At 45.8% G+C, this 22,891-nt stretch overlaps 1 protein-coding gene and 1 long non-coding RNA gene across 4 annotated transcripts in view; one reads left to right on the plus strand and one right to left on the minus strand.

Moving 5' to 3' along the window:
- HYI (hydroxypyruvate isomerase (putative)) overlaps positions 1-22,891 on the minus strand; it is a 152,065-nt gene that overhangs the window by 3,682 nt on the left and 125,492 nt on the right. For 2 of the 3 annotated variants that reach the window (XM_083446121.1, XM_083446123.1), the window contains exon 3: positions 1,257-1,365. In XM_083446121.1, the coding sequence (XP_083302247.1) occupies positions 1,257-1,365 (109 nt within the window). Of the gene's footprint in view, positions 1-1,256; positions 1,366-2,345; positions 2,624-22,891 lie in introns of those variants that run through there. The other variant, XM_083446122.1, reaches the window with a different exon arrangement.
- On the plus strand, positions 1,433-21,448 carry LOC310680027. The gene is made up of 3 exons (XR_014512620.1): positions 1,433-2,094; positions 10,850-10,961; positions 21,413-21,448. It is a non-coding gene; the product is annotated as an uncharacterized lncRNA (long non-coding RNA).

The following is a 22,891-nucleotide window of genomic DNA, read 5'->3' on the forward strand; positions in this document are numbered from 1 at the left end:
TCATCTAGTCCAACCCCTTGCAATGCAAGAATATGCATTTGCTCTTATCGCTGAGCTATAGCTCCTCCCCCAATGGGTTTGCCTTGAGTGATAGACCGGCTACATCATGTCTAAAGATGCCACTGTGTTCAGAAAATAAAAGCCTTTGAAATGGAAAGGGTGTTCTTATTACACTTGTCTTTTAACTAGTGAATGAACAAGCAAGGTTTTAAAACAAAACCACTCCAGGCAGGAAAGTAGCTAGTTTTACCAAAGGTGCCAATCTCAGCGCCAGGGCTGGGGATGCCCTAAATGGGAGAGAATGTGTGTATTCACTAATAGAAGGATCTTTATCTGCACTGTTATCACCAACAGCACTTGACCTCTCTCCCCCCTTGCATCCCACCTTGCTGCTAACTGTGTGCTTTTGCTGTTCTTTAGGTTTTGTTCCTCCTCCCTATCTTTGGAGTCAAATTTCCACTTTCTGTCCATCACACCACCCTGCTTCAATCCTCCTTAAAACCAGCCCCTCCCTTGAAATAATACATGACTGTGCAAAAATTATCTTCCTATAAGACTCTCTTCCCTTTCGCTCATATTTGGCCTTTAATTGCCCTTCTCCTTTTTAAAATATTTATGTACTACAAGACCGTCCTAATAAAGGCTGCATGCTGCATATTTTAACGCAGGAAGACACTACCCTGAGCAAGGGAAGATTTGCAGCAGCAGCAGGGGCAGTAGCTATGGTAAATCAGATGTCTTTTTGTGGAACAATCCTGCATTAACTCGTGCCTCTTACAAGATTTATGGTTTCCTTGCATAAGGCAAGAAAAAGACTATGGAACTATGGACACGGAGCTATGGAAAGGGGCTAGATCCTGTGCCTGCTTCCTTAGCACATTTCCCACCTTTAGCAAAGAAGACCCCAGAGTGGAGCGGGGGCAGGGGGAAGATGAGGAAAGACGCTTCATTTCAATAAAGGAGAGCAATTGATTCTTTCTAGCATGGCTAGCAGGTTTGCTGACAGACAAGTAAAAAAACAGGCAAACACATAACTTGCCCTTTGCTTTCTTTCCAGGTTTGAGGGCCTGCTTTTGCATGGGTCTGTGATGAAAAAGGCACTTAAATTATACTTCACTTTCAAAGTGCAATAGTGAGGAGACATGTAACTCAATTAACACAACAACCACTGCAGCAATTCTGATCATTCCTGTATTATGGCACAAGGATGACACTGGTGTTCAATATACATATATCTTAACTACTTAAAATACTACCTTGGACATTTCAGGACCTTGCAGTACTTCACAGCCAAAGCCAGGGCCTCCCGGAATTCATGCTGGCGGCCAGGCACTGCCCCTAAGCCCCTGTCATCGTCTTGGTTTCCTGGGGAAAGAGCAGTAAAATTTACCCGGTATGTGTGTGTGTATGTATATATATACTGGTACCTTGGGTTACATACGCTTCAGCTTACATACGCTTCAGGTTACAGACTCCGCTAACCCAGAAATAGTACCTCGGGTTAAGAACTTTGCTTCAGGATGAGAACAGAAATCGTGCAGCGGCGGCGCAGCAGCAGCAGGCAGCCCCATTAGCTAAAGTGATGCTTCAGGTTAAGAACAGTTTCAGATTAAGAACAGACCTCCAGAACGAATTAAGTTCTTAACCCGAGGTACCACTGTATACACACACACACACCAGTTGCAGGGGACAATAGTAGGAAATAGATGTCTGCCATAAATGATACCTGCTGTCCTATATGTCAGCTAAGTGCTCCTATGTTTGGGGTCAAGAAGAGGTGAGAGGCACAGAACAAACAGCTTTATTTGCTTGGTCTTTGGCAAGCAGAAGAGCAGTCCATAACCTCTACTAGGAATATCTGCAATTGAAACAACCACCGTTTTGAGTGTAAGGGAAAAGGCTATTCTAGGAGGCAGCAGGGCTTGGGGGGCAAGAAAATGGACCCATATCTTCTCTCCAAGCCTGTGAAAGAGACATCCAGTGTACAGTGAAGTGGTCACTATCTTGGGTGCCAAGGTTGATACAGAGAAAGAGGAAAAGAGGTGATGGACTTTGCACCTGCAGGAACCGGTAGCAAGTTTCAACTGGTATCAGGTGAGGTCTACAACTTTGTGTTTTTTTTAAAAAAAGGTAAAAGCTGTACAGCAGCAGGCAGAAAAGAGATTTAGTGTTTCCAGAAAGACGCAGAGACTATTAAGCTCTACCTGCTGACTTCTGCCTGCTGAAAAGCCGACCCCGTTGTAGTAGTGCCTATGAAGGTCATGGGAGGAGGCTGGGTCCGGGTGGGGAGACCGTATTATGTCTGCGAGGCAAGGGCTCTAGCCACGGGCAACTCGGTCGGGTACCTGGCGGGGCGTTGAGCAGGACCAGCTCCAGCCCGGCCTTGTCTGCCGCCTCCCGCAGCTCCTCGGCGCTGCAAGCGTAAGGGGCGCCCAACTCCGCCGCTCGGAAGCCGGCCTGCGCAGCCGCCTCTATGCGCTGCGGCAGCGTCGGCTTCTCCTGGAAGAGCCACGCCAGGTTGGCAGCGAAGCGCAGCGGAGCCATGGCGGACGGCGCAGCGCCTGAGACACCCGGCAAAGGCCGCGAGAGGAGGGGCGGAGGCGGCGCCCGCGCCCCCGGCTGGCGGGGGAGGTGTCCGGGCGACAAGCCCTTGGCGCCTGCTGCGCGCTGCTGCTCCGCCTCCGAGGAAAGAGGCGCCGCAGGAGGAGGAGAGCTGGAGCGCAGACGCTCGCGCCGCGTGTGAAAGAGGCGCAAGGGCCTGCGGGTCGCAGACTTGCCGCGAGGGGGCGTTCGTGGGCTCTGCGCCGGCTCTCTTGCCCCTCCACCCACCCCGTTTGCATTCAGATGTATCCGGAAAACACATGTCGCATCGCTCGGCTTCTCTCGACCAGGCGGGGGGGGGGGGGACATATTTTTTCATATTGTATAAAAACATCTCCTTTGGCACTTCATTTCCACCAATGTGCACCATCTTTCCTGGAGGCCTACCCTAGATTGCATTGCCCCTAGATTCACACCCTGCTGCTGCCCTAGGAATATATGTTCAGTATTCCCAGTTTCTGAAGACTTCCCACATGGATGATACTATTTCCCAAGAATACATGTTCTTAGGTTCCACCTGCTCTGTCCTGGCTGGTTCTCCAGGAGCAACATGAGAAGGATGTCACAAAAGCCTATCCAGCCCAGCATCTTGCTTTTCCACAATGGTCCACCAAATGCATTATGACAAGTCCACAAGAACAACATGAGCACAACAGTCCCCTCCTGCTGTCGTTCCCTGGCAACTGTTATTTAGAGGCATGGTGGCTCTGATCCTGATGCATATAACCATTGCAACTCCTAATCATTTATGGCTTTGTTCTCCATTAATTTGCTTAATCCCCTTTTAAATCCATCTAATACCTGTATAATTCTTCTCCTTGCTCAGAAGGTAGACCAATACATGCTACCCCACAACCCTGCCCCTGACTCCCTTAGGTCTTTTTCCAAATAATTATTCAAAGTCAAGGACATCTCAGAGACATGGATCTAGAGACTGAACTTAAGTGGGGGTTTTTTGCTCAATACCCTGCAAGAAGATTATACACACCCTCCTAACCATGCACTTTGCAATTCTTAGCTGCTCTGCGGCACTGCTGTGCCCAGCCTCTGCTTTGCATTTTGCACACGGCTCCTCTGTGGCCCGATGCATGCTGTTTGTTTGCTTTGAAGTGATGTATAATCTGCGCTGATAATTAAAGAACGTCATTCCAGGGTTAGTATTTATTGATACCAATTTAACTCGCCTCATACATCAAACACCAACCATCCATTGAAATCCCTGGTGAATTTCTGCATCCCAGAGACCTTGTTTTCATTACCCAGAACTGACAGGAATGACTTTTGGGGCACTGGTTCTTCTGCTTTGCCTGCGGCTTTGTATAGGCCACCTTTTTCGTCCTTCAGCACAGACAGAAGCAATTGCTGCTGTTCTGGATTAAATGGGGTCTGCAGTAGGGCAGTGTGGTGCTTTTTTATATTATTATTGCTACATACTGTATGTGAGCAAATCTCTCAGGGTACAGGTTCACGGCTCTGGAAATTTGGGATGCATTGTATTAGGGAACAAGTTCAGTTTTTCTAGACTGAATATTTGGTGTAACTAATGTTTGCTGAATCAAGCTCCTGATAGACATAGAGGAGACAGGGACTGTTTCAGTCTCATGATAGTCCAAAACACAACCCAGGGGATTTGTGGCACCTGCATAAAATGGCCGTCTAAGCATGGAATTGCCCAAAGACCACGCAAATCCTACACACAACTTTGCACCTCTTTCTCCTCCCCTCTTTCTTGTTCATCTTCTGCTTCTGATTTAACATTTATTCAGGCAACTAGCAGAACAGGAACCCATCAAAAGAACATAAGGAGAGCCTGCTGGTTCTAGTCCAACATCCTGTTTTCACAGTGGCCAACCAGATGCCTGTGGGGAAACCTGCAAGCAGGATCCGAGCGCAAGAGCACTCTCAATAGCTCTGTAGTGTCACTGCACCGCTGCAACTACAGCTGCCTGGGGCTGATGGGAGCTGTAATCCCAAACATCTGGATGGCACTATGTCATCAAAAGCTGGTCTATAAGGCAAGGCTGTCCATCAGTTGGCTCTCTTTACATAAACCAAATCCCCCTCCTTTCTCTATAATCAGAAGAATATTTTAACACATGAAAAAGCCCTGCTAGATCAAAGCAAAGGTCCATCTGGACCAGCATCCTTTTTCTCACAGTGTCCAGCTAAATGTCTTCACAAACCTCACAGGTGGAGCATAAAGAGCCCCCCCTTGTTGTCATCCCCCCCCCCAGCATCTGATACTCGGAAGCAGGCAGATTCTGAATAGAACTCCTAATAAAAAATAGCTTTATTTAATTCCTGCCCCTCCCAATACATATTTGAGATCATACACGTCTTTTGTACCATGCTGTAAACATTCTGACCTCTTTCGCGTCACCTTGCACAGAGTGCCCTCTGGAACGTGTTTCTGAGCATTTTACCCAAGCCACCTCACTTTAAGCAACCTCTCTTTATACGGTTGACAACTTTGTCAGATACTAGTTCTACGCACCAATTCACTGGATTTCCTCTTAACTTCTATATATATATGTATTATTAATCTCCACCTGCCTTATGTTTTTTGGGGTTCACTGAGTGAACTTGACGGTGTGAGACATGTAATTATTAAGTGATTTTCCATTTCAGAGACATCATTTCACAGTTTTGCACATTCATTTCATACATCAGATCATATAAAGCATCACATGTTCTCGAAACTCCATATGCACAACAGTCGCTTTCTATAACCTGAGGCAGGGAATAACCCAGGGTGCTGCTTCAAGCAGCTATTTTGAATTTTTTTGTGAATATCTACAACATTATTATGGGACTGTCACCAAAAAGGGATATAAATAAGGAGGATGCAGTTTATCTAGGCTTCAGCACATAAATCACAGAGAAGGCTACAGAAGTAACTGGTTTACTGGTGAAGATTCTCCAGCTGTTCAGAATAAGCTGCAAACAACACATATGCATACACAGTGTTGTGTGTTTGTGTTTGTGTTTGTGTTTGTTTGCTTTCCTTTGTTTCATTAATTAACCATACATGAAGCCTTTATGGCTGAGGTCGGCAACTGGCAGCACCCAAGCTCAGTTCAGCTCCTGGACAATTGCCAGTTGGCCCATAGACCCATTTCCTCCCTGTTGTTATTCCTTCCCTCTCACTTGGCAGTCTGCTTGCTTGCCTGCTGCTGCTGCTACAGCAGCCAGGTTGGACTTAAAAGCCAGCTCCCAGCATGTGGCAAACAAAAGGAAGGAGAAAAGCAGGAGAACACAGCAACCACCCATGAATTTGTCCATTAATTCTGCATTATCCAGAGACAACTCGTGTGTGTGTGTGTGTGTGTGTGTGTGTGTGTCCCCATGTGGTTAATGGTTAACAGTGACTCAAGCAGTTTCCATACCTTCACCTCCCAAGCCTTTTGGAGTAAGCTTTCTGCCATCATGGAGGATGTAAGCTAGCAGTCCATCCAACCACAAGGGAGAAGGAAAGGCAGAATAAAAGGTGGGCACAGTTTCTACCCAAGGAAAGCATGCTCTGTCTGCAAGTAAAAGCTTCCTTAGCTAACAGGATTGAGGCCCAGAACTTGCCCCCAGCCATTCCTATCTGCTAATTAAGGCACTGACTTCTGCCATATGGCTAGTCTATGTTTTCTGTGCGTTTTTTGTTTCTCCAGTGCCCTCGGGGAATAAGGACTTTAAATTACACCCTGGGCTTGCCCTCCTTTTCATTGGACATTGTTTTCTCTTAGCCTGAGCTGAGTAAGCATTGGCAAACAAGCAATCAGCCATTCTGCTGTTTGTGTTACCCTCAGAGAGGTTAAAGCAATTTCCTTCTTGACTTAGGGAGGTTCATTACAACATTGTATGAGGACCCCTGCAGTGATGGGATAACTGCTGTATAATTATGTAACTACCGTAAAAGCTTTGCTGAGATTAGAATATATTGTTTGAACTGATTTAGTGCACCGGCTATGTTGCTTTCAGCACCACAAAAGGTTGTCCTATTGTTCTCTGATATTAGGTGAAAGCTTGCAAGCTTGTCAATTTACTGCCAATGAAATAACTCAGAAGCTGTAACAGGAAAGTGTTCCTTAAAATACACTCCAAGGAGGAATGCAACAGCCGGGGCGAAAGCGAGATGAAATGCTGGGCCACTAAATGAGATAATACTGTTTAAAAGAAGCAAAAGGCCAAGTGGAGGCCACGGGGTGAAGGACTGCAATTTAGAGGAAATGCACAGTAAAAATATACAGAAATCCAGAGAGGCTAAAGAACTATGAAAAACAATATCTAAATGCACCTGGAGCTTTTTTTTGCAACAAGAGAAGGAGGCTTGTTTTCTCCGGATGTCATTGTTGACTAACTCCTTGGCTGCTTTCCCTCAAGCTGGTAGGTGGAAAGGGATAGCACAGCCTCCCCAAAGACCCACTGGTGCCAGTGAGAGCTCCCCCTCTCCACACCAAGGCTAACAGCAGTATAGGGAGAGGGTGATCTTCTTGGAAATCACAGCTGAGGAAAGGGTTAAAGCTCACCTCCACCTGTGGTGTGGTCCCAGCAAAATTACTAAATTTAAAAATCAACCTGGCATGCTTTCCAATGGTGCACTTGACATCCTGTCTAGCTGACCATAAGCTTTTGGTCCTGCTACAAGTGGACACCCCAGTCTATCTGCTGCCATTGTCTTGGCCACACCCACTGCTGATGTGCAGTCCCACCTCCCAGGAATGGCCAAGAGGCAGGGCAGCCCTCAAGCCCATCCTCATACGGATATACCTGTTAGGAACATTTGCAGAATTCTGCCTCATTGTAGAGTGCGGGAATAGATCTGCTCCCCAAGGGAGCTGCAATTCAGGGCACCAGGTTGGCAAAGGCTAGGATAGATGGCCTTTGGTGTCTTCCAAGCCCTGTATTTCTTTCTGTGCGAGGGGCACCTGCCCACAAACCCTCCACAGTGGCTTGATTTTAAATACAGCAGGCTCTGCTTCCTTGCTGTCGCCCATTCAAGCCAATCTTCTGGAAGGAAATGAAAAGGGCCTAAGGCTGTACTCATTAGTGGGACTAGACCACCTCGGCTGCCCCCTGGCACTAATTATACCACTGTGTACTAGGAGATGCTGCAGCTCAGCCGTACCCATCAGAGATGCGGAGGGTGAGAAGCACCGAAACAGTCCAGCTCTCTCTTCTCCTGCTCATTACAGTAACACTGGCATGACAGCCAAGCGGAGAGGGGGTGGAGGCGGCACAGCGCTCAACTGGGTCTCCAGGGCACCTGGCTAATCCATGGCATCTAGTTCTGTCTTTAGTAATAGGCAGCAGCCCATAAATGCCAGCTCTCCAATTAGTCCTGGCCCCTGGCCCCATCGCTAAGGAGGATCTCCTTCAAACCAGTATGGGACAAACAAACAAAAATCATTTGGCTCAGAGGGAGAAAATCTCACGGAGCAGATGAGAGAGAACCCAGGGCTGCTATGTTGGGGATGACAAAACGGGATGGGAATCCCCCTTCATATGTTCCTGAGCTCTGCAGAGGTTGAGAGCAAAGCCCCAAGTTCCTGTAGGCCCAGCCCCTAAGGGTTGCTTTTCATGTTACTTCTGAAGATGCAGATGTGCTTCCCTGAGCAAATGTCTGCAGATGGGTGCAAAGGTTATGCAGTACAATATACTGAAACTGAGATAAGACCTGTGAAGGGCAAGACTCTGCCAGTTGTCCTGCATTTTGCAGATGTGGCTTCTCAGGTAGCTGTGGGCATGTCTTGGGTTTCTCAGTCGAGTGAAGCAGCACTACTGCAGCAGCACAGTAAGACCACCACTAGCAACTGGGAGCACCTAGAAGGCTGGGGGAAATGTCTCACTGGGTAAAGAAACCCACTCTCTTTGAACTGCACTTAAGCCAGGCTGGTGTGGCCCCCTTGGAGGACACTAGCAGCTGGGAAGGTGAGGTAAGATTGCAAGATTAAACACACCATCTAAGAACGTCTAAGAAATTGACTTTTTGTGTCTAGAAAAGTGATGGGAAATACATGAACGAACAAGTAACAGGAAAATCATATGAAAGATCTGCATGTAAATCAGGATGAATGCTTATTGCCATGAAACTGCTCCACAAACAAATCTGAAGAAACATTCAATAACGACCAGATAGAATCTAACCTCCGCATAACCTTTTGCACAAGCAAATCAGGATGGATGTTCAGTAAACAGGTCGTCAGAAGGAGACTTTAGAGGGTGGAGCTAATAAGAAACGTATCAAAACAGGAAGAAGCAAGAAGGCAAGAGTTAGACTTGGGAGGCATTGGATTTAGAAACAAGGCGAAAATGAAGAAAAACAGAGTAACAAACCTAGTGGTTTGGTGGGAAAGTTGGGTAAAGAAGGGAGTGAGTCAGCCAAGGGCCAGGAAGGTCAAAAACATGGAGGAAGGAGCTTGATATTGTTTTTGTGGAGATGTTAAGGAAGGTAAAAAAGGTAAAGGGCCCCTTGACCATTAGGTCCAGTCGTGACCGACTCAGGGGTTAAGGCGCTCATCTCGCTTTATTGGCCGAGGGAGCCGGCGTTTGTCCACAGACAGTTTCCAGGTCATGTGGCCAGCATGACTAAGCCGTAAGGAAGGTAGGAGAGGATATATGCATTGGGAGGACATTCTTTCCTCCGATTCATCTCATCCTACCAGGTACTTAGGAAGGTTGAGGATTGTGTGCAGCGTTGGAGTTGCCTGAAGAATGTATGCTGTGTTGAGCATTGGTGGACCCACTGACTGACCTCTGAGCTTCAGTGAGTGCCCCTTTGGTAACTGCTAGAAATAGCCAAACTTCGGGCTACATGAACTACGTAGGACAAGTGGGCAGACCCAAGTTTTCAGTGCAGTCTATATTTTATTATAAGCAAAGGAGTTTGTCCCATGTGGGGTATTGGAGAAGTGAATCACATTGCAAGGAATTGCATTTCCACAAAAAGTGGCCAGGTGTTAGCCAGATGTATCCAAAGAAGTGTATTAATTAGTTTCCTGGGGAGCTAGTCCATAACAGCTCATTAATGGAGAAAGTGTTTGCTCTTTTCAGTTAGACACTGCATATTTTATCGTAAATGAAGTGTCTCAGATGACACGGAAGTAAAATAACTAAATTTGCACAGATGCACAAACACACACAAACTAATGTCTGTTGATATGTAACTATGCAAGTTTTGGGACTGCATAGATAGCTGTAGATCATCTTTCATCAAACATTTTCCTATACTGATATTAACCCCAGTGGCTGGGGTGGGGTGAGGTGAGGCGAGGATTGTAATTTTAAAATGTCCTGTTCCTTTGAAATGGCACATTTAAAAAGTCAAACACTAGAAGTGAAACACTCCCCCTCCTTCACATAAATGTCAATGCTCGCATTGGAAAATATAGCATTAGATCTAGCCCTAATGCCATTTGTGTTGAACAAGGTTATGTACTGATGCAAATATGCTTTGTCACTTCAGATAAATGGTAGCCTAATCAGAAATAATGTGAAATATGTGACACAATGCATTGAAGAGTAGGCCTGCAAATTGCAGTGATGACCTAAGAAAAGGAGGATATTGTGTCAAACAGTGTTAAGCCCTAGATCCCTTCATGCTCAGAAATTAGGACTTCCCATTCAGCGCTCCTGTTCTGCAAAGGCAGAGCAACAGAAGCAACTGGCTGTGCCCTGAACTCCAAAAGGAAAAGAAAGATGCATGGCTTGAAGATCTTGCAGATGTGATTCTAGGGAAAGTCTCTGTTGTATAGTCACTGGAGTGTGTGTGTGTGTGTGTGTGTGTGTGTCTAAGAGATAGCATGGCTGGCTACCTCTGATGTCATGTTGCCTTAATCAACCTCAAGGTAAGCAGTGCTGGGTTGGAAATCACAATCATGCAGTCTGATGTCCTCCAATGTATCAGGATGTGAAAGCCATGTCTGGCTTTGATGGTACAAGGAGCATCTCGTTAAAAGCGTGAGACCTTTTCTCTAACCCTCACCAAATTTCTCTGGCTAATAAATGGGCCTTAAAAAGCAATATTGTCAGCAGTAGAAGCTAATGTTCAGAATGAGAATCTTTCAGGACCAAGCCAAAGAATCACCTCTCTCCATTTTTCACTAAAGGATCCTCACTGGATGAAGAGAACTCTATCACTATAAAATAATTAGGGCGGGGGGGGGGGGGTTCAGTGGGGATTTAAAAGAGCTTGGATAGACTGTCCAGCCACACTATCCTTCCTCCTTTTAAACCAAAATGACTTTATTCCTCCTCTCAGAAAAAGAAAATCTGCTCAAGCCTTGCTTTCTGCTTATGAACTTGGACTGAAGCCCATGACCGACCTTCATGATCCCAATGGCCTCTTCTGCTGCATAAGCAGTTTTCTACAGGTGAGTGACTTGGGTCAATGTGTGCAAGGGGATTAAAAAACAAGAGCCAGTGGGCTATCCATTAAAGAGCTGCAACTCAATTAAGGCTATTGATTAATCAATGAGCGCAAGCATGACTCCACTCCTCAGCAATAACAAAAATCTTGGCTAGTGATGGACAGCTGCAAATTATAGAAAGAGGAGCTGGTTTTCAGGGCAGGACATGAATGGTGGTAAAGGGGGTCTGCTGAAGATCACCAAGGGTCTAGTTAGCCAGACATGAGCTTGTCAGGCCTACTACTACTGACGCCAATGATTCTCACTTTCCCTTTATTCCAAAACAATTACAACTTTTCAGATTGTTGCCTGGGATGAAGAGCTAGAAATTAAACCTTTTCCTCAACTCTTTGAAGAGTAAAGTTGCCAGATGCAGAATCTGAACTGGTTCAGGTATCTGCATAGGCAAAGCGTACATTTAAAAAATAATAATAATGTGGATTTTAAGAATTACTCAGGTCCAGTCTTTTGCATTACAGCCTTGTAGTAACAAGGGAAGCCAGAGCTATTGGAATTTCCCATTTACTGCTTTAAAATATTGGAACCCTCCAGCAAGCTTGGTCGCTAAGGAGATCTACAGGTTTCAGGCTGCAGGTTCAGTGATATATGGTCATCCATGCAAATCCACACCTTCAATGGCATATTTATTCTATGGTGATGGGTTTTCCTCAGGCTCTGGATTGTGTTGAGTTTTGGCAGGATGATAGATACACATCAGGCAGAACAGAATCCATTGCAATCCCCCCACCCCCCGAATTCAATGTTGGGCTGTCCTTTTCCTTCCGCAGTTTCATAGGAGAAAACAAGCAAATTCACAAGCAGAGCTAACTATGCTATCATCAGGTCAATGAGCAATCTGGTGCAATGTTTTGCCAAAAGTATTTTTTAGAATTTGTGCTTAGAAATCCTCACCTGCTTACAACTCAGTAAGCACATTCTCACATTTGGATGTTTTATATTGTCACCATTTTATTGTCATGCAACAGCTCATTCCCAAACCACTAAAGTATTCAGAAACGCAAAATTCAGTACTCGAGGACAAAATTGTCATTAGGTTCTTTTCCTGAATATAATGGCCTGCAACTTGCCAACTGGACCAGTGCAGTAGCCCACAGGTTCTCTCAGTGTTATTTATATTAGGTTTGTTTATATTTATAGGCCACTTTTCTATGCAAAGGACCTTGAAGCAGCTTACAACAGCCAAGCAGTTCACAATAAGCACATCACAAAACACTGATTACAATATGATGCAACCAATCATGAAACTAGACTAAAAACTAAAAAGAGCAATCACTAGGTAAATTCAGCAGACCTCAGAAGATCAGAAGGCATGATGGAACAGACAGAGTTTTACTGATTATCTAAAAATGTCAGCCAGCAAAACAGTAAACCAAACTCATAATGAGAGAACAGATACTGTGCTTATTGAATAGGTACAATGTTCAATACATAGAGCTGGAGGATGTTTTGCTGTTCCAGTGCACAACATGCAACTCTGTGTTCTGCCAGCTCTAGGCACTTCAAAGCAAACACTGAGTGCAGTGGTACGAACGACATTTTGCTTTGCATATTGTAAGTCCCAAATTCAATCCCTGATATCTCCAGGTAGTCCTGGAAAAGACTCCTACCTGCAGCCCTGAGGAGCTGCTGAACTGGGTGGGCCAATATTATGGCTCAGTACAAAGCAGCTTCCTATGTTCCAAGGGATCTCCAGGGAGCCAGTGTGGTATGGTGGTTAAGAGAGGTAGACTCGTAATCTGGGGAACCAGGTTCGCGTCTCCGCTCCTCCACATGCAGCTGCTGGGTGACCTTGGGCTAGTCACACTTCTCTGAAGTCTCTCAGCCCCACTCACCTCACAGAGTGTTTGTTGTGGGGGAGGAAGGGAAAGGAGAATGTTAGCCGCTTTGAGACTCCTTCGGGTAGTGATAAAGCGGGATATCAAATCCAAACTCCTCCTCCTCCTCCTCCTCTTCTCCTCTAAGCATTTACCATCTCAGCCCAGTATGCATCTGCCCAAAGAGTGCCCTAAACTTTGTTCTTGTGATGGTGGTGCGAACTGGATGTGTGTGAATAAGCAGTAAATGCAATTGAATGAACCCTTGAAATCTCTTAATTGGAGATTCCAGGATCTCCCTTATCCTGTTCCTTCAGTGAGGGGCTGGTTTCTGCCAATCCTCATCCCTCCATCCCTTCCCTGAAGATCCAGATCTGCTGCATGAGTTCTTATCCCCAGCACAGGATTATATGGTTAAATCGGCTGCAAAAACAAAAATGCAAGACTTTGTGCTAGCAAATGTCGGGCAGAAATATTAAAGGAAGATGTCAATTTAGCCCATTAGTGTTCCAAGCCATGGACACTGTCCCTGATCTTTAGAGCTTATACCTCAATCCTTGGCAGGCAGCGATGATGAGTCCTGGGCCTGGAGAGTACGTGTACAGAATTATCCTAACCAGGTTTATTTGGAAGCAAGTCTCATTAATTTCAATTTGCATCCAGTTTCAAGTAATTATGTTTAGGATTGCAGCCCAAGTCTGACTGGTGATTTAGAAATGAAGCCTCTCCAGAGCTGCAAGAACGTGACTGTCAATTGCATGCAAACCTCTGACCAAGAAGTCAAGGGAGCAAGGGATTGCCAAAGGCAATGTCCACTTGCACCCTTAAATACCAGAGATAGGTTGAAGCCACTCTGCTTCCTATCCTGTTCCTCCACTGTTTCTCCTGCTGACCATCCTCTTCCTCCCGATCACAAGTTCAGATTGTGTGTGAAATGCGAACATTGCGTGAGATTGGCTTAAGTAGCAAATTTGGGGCTTTGTTTCTTTACCATCTGGTACCTGGGCCTGACAGTTCATCTGCCACAGTTCCCCTGCCACCACTGTGGGCACCTGTTACTGTAAATCATTCCTGGACCTCATAAATGCTGAAATTCTCACCCTTCCAGAGGGAGTCTAGAGGCTGGATGGTTTTAATAGGACTCAGAAATAACCATGTCATTGAGCCCAAGCAGATGCCCATCAGTAGACTCCAGCCAACCAATAGCCTGATGTAGTTAGGCACCCTTAAGTCAATTTGAATCAATGGACTTTGTCACATTTGCACAGGACAAGGCAGCAAAAGCTGGAGGTGAGAACAGGAAATCCATGATCTTTAGCTGAAGGAGAAAAGTCCATCAGCCCAAGTGTGGCTGTGAGCCAGGAAGGCACCTGGAATTCTTCCTGGAGAGAATGGCTAGACTCCCTTGCTGTAGCCTTTGCTTTTGCCTATCTAGCCATTTAATTTTTTAGTCCAAAGGCTCCCTGGCCTAAGGAATGCTGTGAAGCAGGGAAAGTGCTACGGACAGATCAAAAGGCCACTTTAGTATCACTACTTTTTATTAGCTCAGCGGCTCCTTCTTATTCCGGCCTGGCTCTGCTCTCCTTAATAGGAGTAATAAAAAGATGCCATGCACTCGCAAGGTGCCCAGGGCTTGTAGTCGGTCCTTGGGATTGCGAACCTCAGCTTGGGAGAGGACAGAGGAGATAACTGAATGCCCAGCCTAGCCCCTGCGGCAAAGGCATCGTCTGCTTTGCTTTTGCGTCTAATATCCTGGCAAAAGGGATGAAGGACTCTGCAGGGAGATCAATCTTGTGGCCCTCAGTTTATTAGCTCGCTCTTATCTCTGGCTATATTTCAAAACACAGCTTTGATCATTTTCGTCTTTCTTTTTCTCTCTTTCATGCAACGTGATTTAATTTAAATAGACTTTTCTGTGGGCATGAGCTGCACATTCAGTGAAGAGTTGATTCCAGCACAGCAGTAAAAGAGGCCAGTGGAGAGTATTTGTAACTGGGTGCAGAGCCCTGCAAGGTTAAGAAAGAGAGAGGGTAGAACAAAGTGGCAGGCCGTCACTGGCTTAACCCACAGCTGGGCATCGGCAGGACGGCTGCTGATTATCCAGCAGTGCTCAAAAAACTTGTAAGAAGCCTGGACAGTCTGCTTCTCTGCTGGATGATTTCTAGCAGAGAAACAGCAAGGGAGAGGGGGTGTTAACCCTTTGCTTGACCTGCCACTTTTCTGCTTCAGCAGCTCCACTACCCCAAACAGCAGGGATCAAGTGTTTAGGGTGTGCTTAGGCATTCTCAACAAGACCAGGTGTGAGCTTTCTGTTTGAAAATTATCAGACGTCCAGAGTTTGATACTGGAAGGAAGGGGACCTGGCAAAGCAGACAGAGAATGCTTTGTGTACTGGATGGTGCTGTGTTCTTCAGAAACAGAGAAAGTATTTCTGTCCAGGTGAGATCCCTCACCTTACCGCCTATCTCCCAATGAGGGTGGCCAAGAGCTGTAGCTGATGGAAACAAGTCAGATGGACTGATAGCAGAGACCAAAGGCAAAGCATAAACCACCTCAATCCAGTTGTTTGTGGTGGTGATCAAAGCAGACTTGACAGATATCTGAACCCGTCCATCTCTGGAAACTGTAAGGCAGCAACAGGTCTCCTTACTGTGGGCAACAGGGGGAAATTTGCTTGGCGCAGTCTGTCCAGCTCTCCAGCCTACTCAAAGTGGTGGTGGTGGTGAATCGCCAGTCTGTGGGCCTGATCCTGCTCATCAAGCCTTTCCCATCACCCCTGGCCTGTAACCAGTGGCCACTGGAAAAACAAAAACTAAGTGTTACTAGGAACTCTCTCTCATCACAGTAGATAGGAACACCCAGGAAACAAAGGAACATTCAGTGAAGGGGGAAAAGGTGCTAACATTCCAGTGACTTATTTAACTACTAAAAGTAGCAGGTGCTTGTGATGTCAGCACTATGATCCCACACATACTAAAAAAGTGGCTCTTTCTTCAGTTTCACCTAGATAAAGCAGCAAATGTGCTATGCTCTGAACTTCAGGGATGTAGCTCAGAAGGTCGCAGCTTCAGTCCCCAGCATCTCCAACTAGAGTTGGGGAAAATTCATCTCTGAAACACTGGGGGACTGCATCCAGTTAGTGTGGACTGTGATAGCCAACATGGTGCCCTCCAAATGTTGTGGACTACAACACCCATCATCCATGGCAATTGTCCATGCTGGAAGGGTGATGTGAGCTATAGTCCATAGCACGTGGACTGTAGTCCATAGCATCAGGTTGTGATGTGAGCTGTAGTCCATAGCATCAGGTTGGCTACTACTGGTGTACACAATATGGAGCTAGATGGACAAATGGTTTGCCTTGGTATAAGGAAGCTTCCTAGGAATACCTTGGGACTTGTAATAAATATTTAGGACTTGTTGATTCAGTAATGTAAGGGCCCTGTTCAGCTAATGCACATTCAACAAGATCCCTTGAAATAATCACCAGAGAAGCTGACATGTGTTCCTTTAATAAGGAAGGCATGGTACAAATTGGGATACATTAAAAGAGAAGCAATATTTGTTCCAAATAAAATCAAAACTAAACGGAACTTGACAGTTTCTTAAAAACAGTGCACTGTAAGCAGAATCATTAACTAAGAATAATGTTTAGGATTCAGAACCCATCGGTATATCACCACCCCCATCCGGTTCATTACAACTGTAGACACTATAGACAATCATTAACAAGAGTTCACCACTTCATAAATCAGCTGTTTGAGCCCATGCAGACCAAACTTCTTTGGGGTGAACAAGGGGGGCTTTGGGTAGGTTGTCTGTGCCACCCTGCCGAGTAATAAGAAGGATTTTACCACACATCAGATACAAACATATGGTTTTCCTCAGAGGCCTGCTGTTGAGCAATCCGGTGGAGCTATCTAGACTAGATTTGACCAAGCTGCTTGGAAAAGTTTGGCAGACTGCCTACCTCCTTGACCTTTGCTTCTTAGAGCTAGTCACAGGGGGTTGACTGGGTGGGTCCAGTGATTAGGACTTCCCTGGAGAAGGGGGAGATACCATCTGCCTTGAAGGCGGCAGTGGTGCACCCCCACTTTGGACCCAGAAGTGTTAAACAACTATCGCCCACTGGCAAACATCCCCTTTTGGGGCAAGGTGGTTATTTGGATGGCATGCTTGGAGGAAGCTAATTATTTGGATGCATTTCAGTCTGGCTTCAGGCCTGGTCATGGCACTGAAACTGCCTTGGTTGCCCTAGTTGACGCCATTTATTGGGAGAGAGATGACGAGGAGTGCTGCCCTGATCATCCTCTTGGATTTTTCCAGCAGCTTTTGATATTGTTGACTACAGAATCCTTCTGGAGCATCTCAACTGTGCTCCAGTAGTTCCTCTCCTACTTCAAGGGCCATTTCAAGCAAGCAGTCAGAAAGTGGTGTCCCACAAGGTTCTATCTTGTCCCCCATGCTATTTAACATCTATATGAAGCCTCTGGGAGCTGTCATAGGGAGATTTGGAATGAAGTGCCACCAATAGGCAGATGACACTCAGCTCTGTTTCTCTATTCCGTCTGAATCAGGAAATGCAGTTGAGGTGTTAGAACCAGTGCTCGAGGGCTGTGATGCATTGGATGTGGCCCAATAAACTGAATCTGAATCCTGAAATGAATGTCTTATGTGACCAAGAGGTGAGGAAATGGCCTGCCCTGGACAAGATTGCATTGCCCTGGAAGGAGCAAGTCTGCAGCTTGTGGATGCTCCTGGAAGCAACACTGTCACTGGTGACTCAAGTGATCTCAGTGGTTAGGAGTGCCTTTTTCTAGTTATGGTTGCTTCATCACCTGCGGCCCCTGTTGGACAGAGATGACTTAGCCGCTGTGCTCCATGCTCTAGTAACTTCCAGATTGAATTATTGTAATGCACTCTACACAGGGCTGCCCCTGAAGATGACTTGGAACATTGGTTGGTCCAAATGCAGCTGCCAGATTATTGGCTGGGGTTTCCTTCTGAGCACATATAATCCCCTGGTTTTAAAACAGCATCACTGGCTGCCCGTTCCTTTCCAGGCCCAACCCAAGGTGCTGTATGCGAAAGAATGGAAACATTCCCCCTCATCGCAGCATAATCCACCACTGTTCTGACCCATCAATTCTAGCACAGCAGTTTCCTCTACACCTTTCTCAAAAGGATTCTTCATGCTTCCTGGGTTGCCCTTTAGCACACCAGTTTCTCTATTCATTACCCAAATCCCTGAACATTTTCAAATCCAAATCTGTTGACATAACACAGAGTATACAGCTGTGCACCAGCAAAGGGATTGTCATAACTGAGGATGTATCTGGCAGGAGTTGGCATCACTGGGCATATGCTGCAGCCCACACTACACCAGGAGGTGCATTGCCACCTCCCACAGCCTCCTGGCCCTGCTTCTCTTTCCCTAGCTCCCTATTCTCCTTCAAACATGCAAACAGTAACAAGACTGAGGAACTGGAGCAGCACATTCCCCTTGCTGCCTCCTCTCCCTCTGTGTGGTTGTACAGACGGAACCCAGAGGGAGAGAGAAAGCAAATATGCAGTGGTTTAGAGAGCGCCTCCCACTGAAGGTACAGTGGTACCTCGCAAGACGAATGCCTCGGAAGACGAAAAACTCGCAAGACGAAAGAGTTTTTCGTTTTCTGAGTTGCTTCGCAAGACGGATTTCCCTATGGGCTTGCCTCACAAGACGAAACGTCTTGCGCCTTTTTTTTTAAACCGCCAATGCATTCCTATGGGAAACCGTCAATACACAGCGGTGCTTCGCAAGACGAAAAAACTCGTAGAACGAAAAAACTCGCAGAACGAATTAATTTTGTCTTGCGAGGCACCACTGTATATTCTCCAAAGGTACTCCAAAACCTAGAGCCAGCACTAATATCTACCTATGGATTATTTTATTTTATTTTGGTCTATATCTAGGACTGGGAACAGTTTTTTTCCTGGCATGCCAGATCTATGTCTGCCCTACCCTTTGAAGGCCAAATTCAATAAGTGGATGGAACTGCCTACATGTCAGTCACCTAGCATCCCAATGACATCAGGTGGTGAGCCTCTTTGAAGATGCACTCCCAGCACACCTTCAAAGTGGCTAGCTCCAGAAGCATGCAGCACTTTGCACTGAGACTGCTGCTAAAACAAAGGAGGTCCCCCCCCCCCCCAATTTCAACAGTGGTTTCCTTTTCCTGCTCCAGTAAAGAAACAATCAGGAACTCACTTTAAGCTCCCAGTTGCTCCTTTGATGCTACACCAGTGCCTGCCCCACACCTGGCACCACATATGATGTTAAATGTAGGGCAGGTGGCCGTGGTTGTCAGGAGCAGCCTGGCAGGCCGGCCGAATTGGGACCCCTGCTGGACCAAAATTGGACCACCAGCTGGAGGCTCCCCACCCCAGCCTATACTAATTGCCCTATTCAATCAATTACATATAACTAAATTGGGAACATACATAGTATCTTTTGCAGATATTTATTGGATAGAATAGTTGCTCTCAGTAAAACATTCCAAACACATACTTTACATTTCAAGCCACATTGCTTGAATCAAGAAGTACACAGAGATTGTTTGAAACAATGCTGCCAGCAATGAAACACTTCCATAAGGGAGAGTTCCAATTAATATTTGATTTTTTAAATCCACATGTTTAAACTGTGGTTAATGCATTTGATTAATCATGCCAATTAATGGAATAATGCTTTCAGCTCTGCTTTCAAGTTTTCCTTTCCTTTCCTTTCCTTTTTTTTAATGACACCAGAAAGACAACTTCTCACCAACCACATTTGTAATTGAAAATTACTTATCTGTAGTTTATGATGTGGCTCTCCTGTCATCAATGTTTCACATTTGACTGCTTCAATGAACTTTAATTTTATTATAGCAGACTGCTTTAAAAGAAAGAAAAAGAAAAATAGTAGTTGAAAATAGTTGAATGTGTAGAACAAGCAGTACTTGACTGCACCTATTTAAATATATGCAAATCTGCCTTTTATTCAGAAAATGCTGTTGACCTTGATGTTCCAGTGAAAGGAGTGTGAGTGGGGTATAAGGAATGCCCCTTAGTTACAATTATTTCACTTGAAGCTTTTGTGGTAACTGGAAGGTGTAACCAATTCTCACCGTCTGCAATGGCACAGGGCAGAATGAGGAACAAGTAGCCGGAGCAGATGATCTTCCACTCCTTCCTGTAAGCACATTTTCCCTGTCCTCTTTTCCACTCTAGTTGGAAGAGCTCAAAATAGCTTTGGCATATGTGTGAAGACTTCACAAGCAGCGCTGCCTGAAAGAGACCAGTTGGCTAGTACAGCCAATGTTTGTGATTCACTTCAATGCAAGAGGGAGCCAGCACCACCATGTGTGTGCATAAACAGGAGCAGCTCAGAGTAGGACAAGTCTGGCAAGTGTACTGAACATCTCCTGGCTTTAAGAATGGGCAAACCAAGCATGTACTCGCATTACATTGGGGAGATATGCCACAACACCATGGGGAATGCCCACCATATACAACATGTGTTCAGCATAGGAGGGAGAAGGAGAAACACACAGCTAGAAAATATAACACACACACACACACACAAGCCTCCCTGGAAACTTCACCAGTCGGGCACTATGCCAACAACAATATCAACATACCATTCATGCATGAAGGTAGACAATTAACTCATGATGATAAAGACATGCCCCCAGTATGTTTCCTGCATTGCCCCAGACACACAACAAACGCAACAAGAGCCTTATTCAGCCTGACCATGGGAGGGCTGTAGACTTGCCCCTGCAAACCAGGTACACCTGGAACTGCATGCACAATAGGTGTTTGTAATGGACTGACAGAGAAGAGGAAGCCATGCCGCCTGGGTGCTCATGCCCAGGATGGAGAGGAGGAGACTACAGTGACAGAGGATACTTCCGCCTTAAAAGTTGAAGTGAAACACTGTGCACGAAGCGGAAGTTTGTTCTGCTTCTGTAATCCTGCACAGCAAAGGTGCTGAAGAGTGGACAAACACTGACAAGGATAGTTCCCTATCACCCAAAAAAACCCACCCTGTCTGCATAACATGGGGCCAGAGATATAGCCCCATGCTGTGCACCCTGTCATTTGAATTATGGTCTGCCCATGTGAGGATGCTGTGCTGTGACTGGTTGTTGAGTTGCACACCATACCCTAACTTTTTTGTGGTGGCTTGATGGTGGGGGCTGTCATCCATATAGGATGGCTGTTTTTCTTTTTTCAAAAAGGATTCCCATTGAAGTCAGAGAGAGAGGAATTTCAGCTCAAGGGTTGGGGTAGTTTATTTTTCTTTTCTTTTTAAAATTCTCCTTGCTCAGTGATTTGGTCTATTATGTACTCAAATTGCATGGTTATATTACCAAGTCACCTTTTGCTTTGCGGTGCACTTGTCTGCATATTAAGAAAGAGGTTTCACTTGATATCATGGGTCTTCATTTCGTATCCCTTCACAAAGAAGCTGATTAAACGCACCGCTCTGCTTCAGAGCCCCTATGTTAGAAATATCCTCAATAATGACAGGCACATCCTTTTTCTGCTTCCCAGGTGTCAGTTCATCCTCACTGAGAATGTACAGAGAGCAAATTTCACTGTCAACAGGATCATAGCCAGGGACTGAAGAGGGACATAGGACCTCTGTGTGCTGCTTCTCCTCTCTCCTGCCCATGTCCCATCCTTCTCCCTTTCTTCTTCTCCCTTTCAGCTGTTCCTTTGCTGGTGTAAGGGCTCCTCTGGCATATCTGAGGTGTTCTGCTAGTATATCTTGTTTTGTTTTTAAAAGGGTTAATTCAATAAGGGACACTGCACTCCTTAGAAAACTGAGCCTGATATTGTTAACCACGCAGGGATGATTTCATGGGAAGCAATTCATAAACAAAGTCAACCAGTAAATTATTTGTGTTTTCCAATCCCTCATGATTAACCCAGTTAAATTGTTAATTCTAGTCTGCCTCCCATGGCATGCATCACTCAATCTGGTGTTTAAAGACTCGAACTCCCATCAGCCCCAGTCAACATGGCTAATGGCCAGAGATGGTACAAAACATCAGGAGGGCAAAAGGTTGGGAAAGGATGGCTTGCACCCAACTACCTGTAAGAAGCAGATCCATTCTGCTGCTCTTATGTCAAACTATGAGATTTCTGTGGCGAGGCGGCCTGCAATCCCTGAGCTAAACAGTAGAGGGCAGCCTCCACACACAGTGAGGCAGTTGATAAGCAGAGTGGGTCAGTGGGGAGCAGGTGCTTCTCTCATTCCCCAGGTGACACTACTGGGGACTAGATTATCTTCCTCGAAATGCTTTCACTACTGCGGGGACCTGGAGCCTTTCTGGCCTCCTTGCATGCAGAATGTCCTGGGTTCAATCCCGGGATGTCCAAGTAGGGCTAGGAATGCCCCCTGTCTGAAACTCTGGACAGCCACTGCTGAAGTCATTGTAGACAATACTGCGCGAGATGTTCTGACTCAGCTTCCAGCTCCATCCATTGCTCAGGACTCGTGAAAATCTGCCCGCTCCAGGCCTTGCTAATAAATGGGAGCATCAAAAGACTGACAGCTTCTCCTTGTAGTCAGCTCCAGAAATAAACACCAGTAATTACCAAGTACTAGAAATCACTTGATCAGTCTGTGGACGTTGTCAATGTCAGCACAGAGCAAAAAGCGGAGGTGTTTATTGAAATCGCTAAGGGGCGGGAGGCATGTTAGATTGTTAATCACTTTTCAGCCCCTGTTGATTATCCATGTGTTTGGGCCTGGCTTTCAGCAGATGGCATGGGGATTACATTAGTCACCTCTGTGGAGCAGCTATTCCTTCATCCCAATGTGACCATCACAAGTAGTTGTGGGGTGCCTCACTGCACCCCTGTACTGGAATGAGAGAGATCTGGTTGTCACATTACCTAAGCTCAACAGCTTTAAAGATCCAGCAGTCTAATGGGGATAATACCAGCCATTCAGAAGGAATAAACACTCCAAAATACTCCAAAACCCCTTGGGATTCTGTCCCAATGATGCCCAGACTCTGATGC

The sequence above is a fragment of the Podarcis tiliguerta genome, assembly GCF_965153285.1.
Source record: "Podarcis tiliguerta genome assembly, chromosome: 6".
NCBI lineage: Eukaryota > Metazoa > Chordata > Lepidosauria > Squamata > Lacertidae > Podarcis > Podarcis tiliguerta.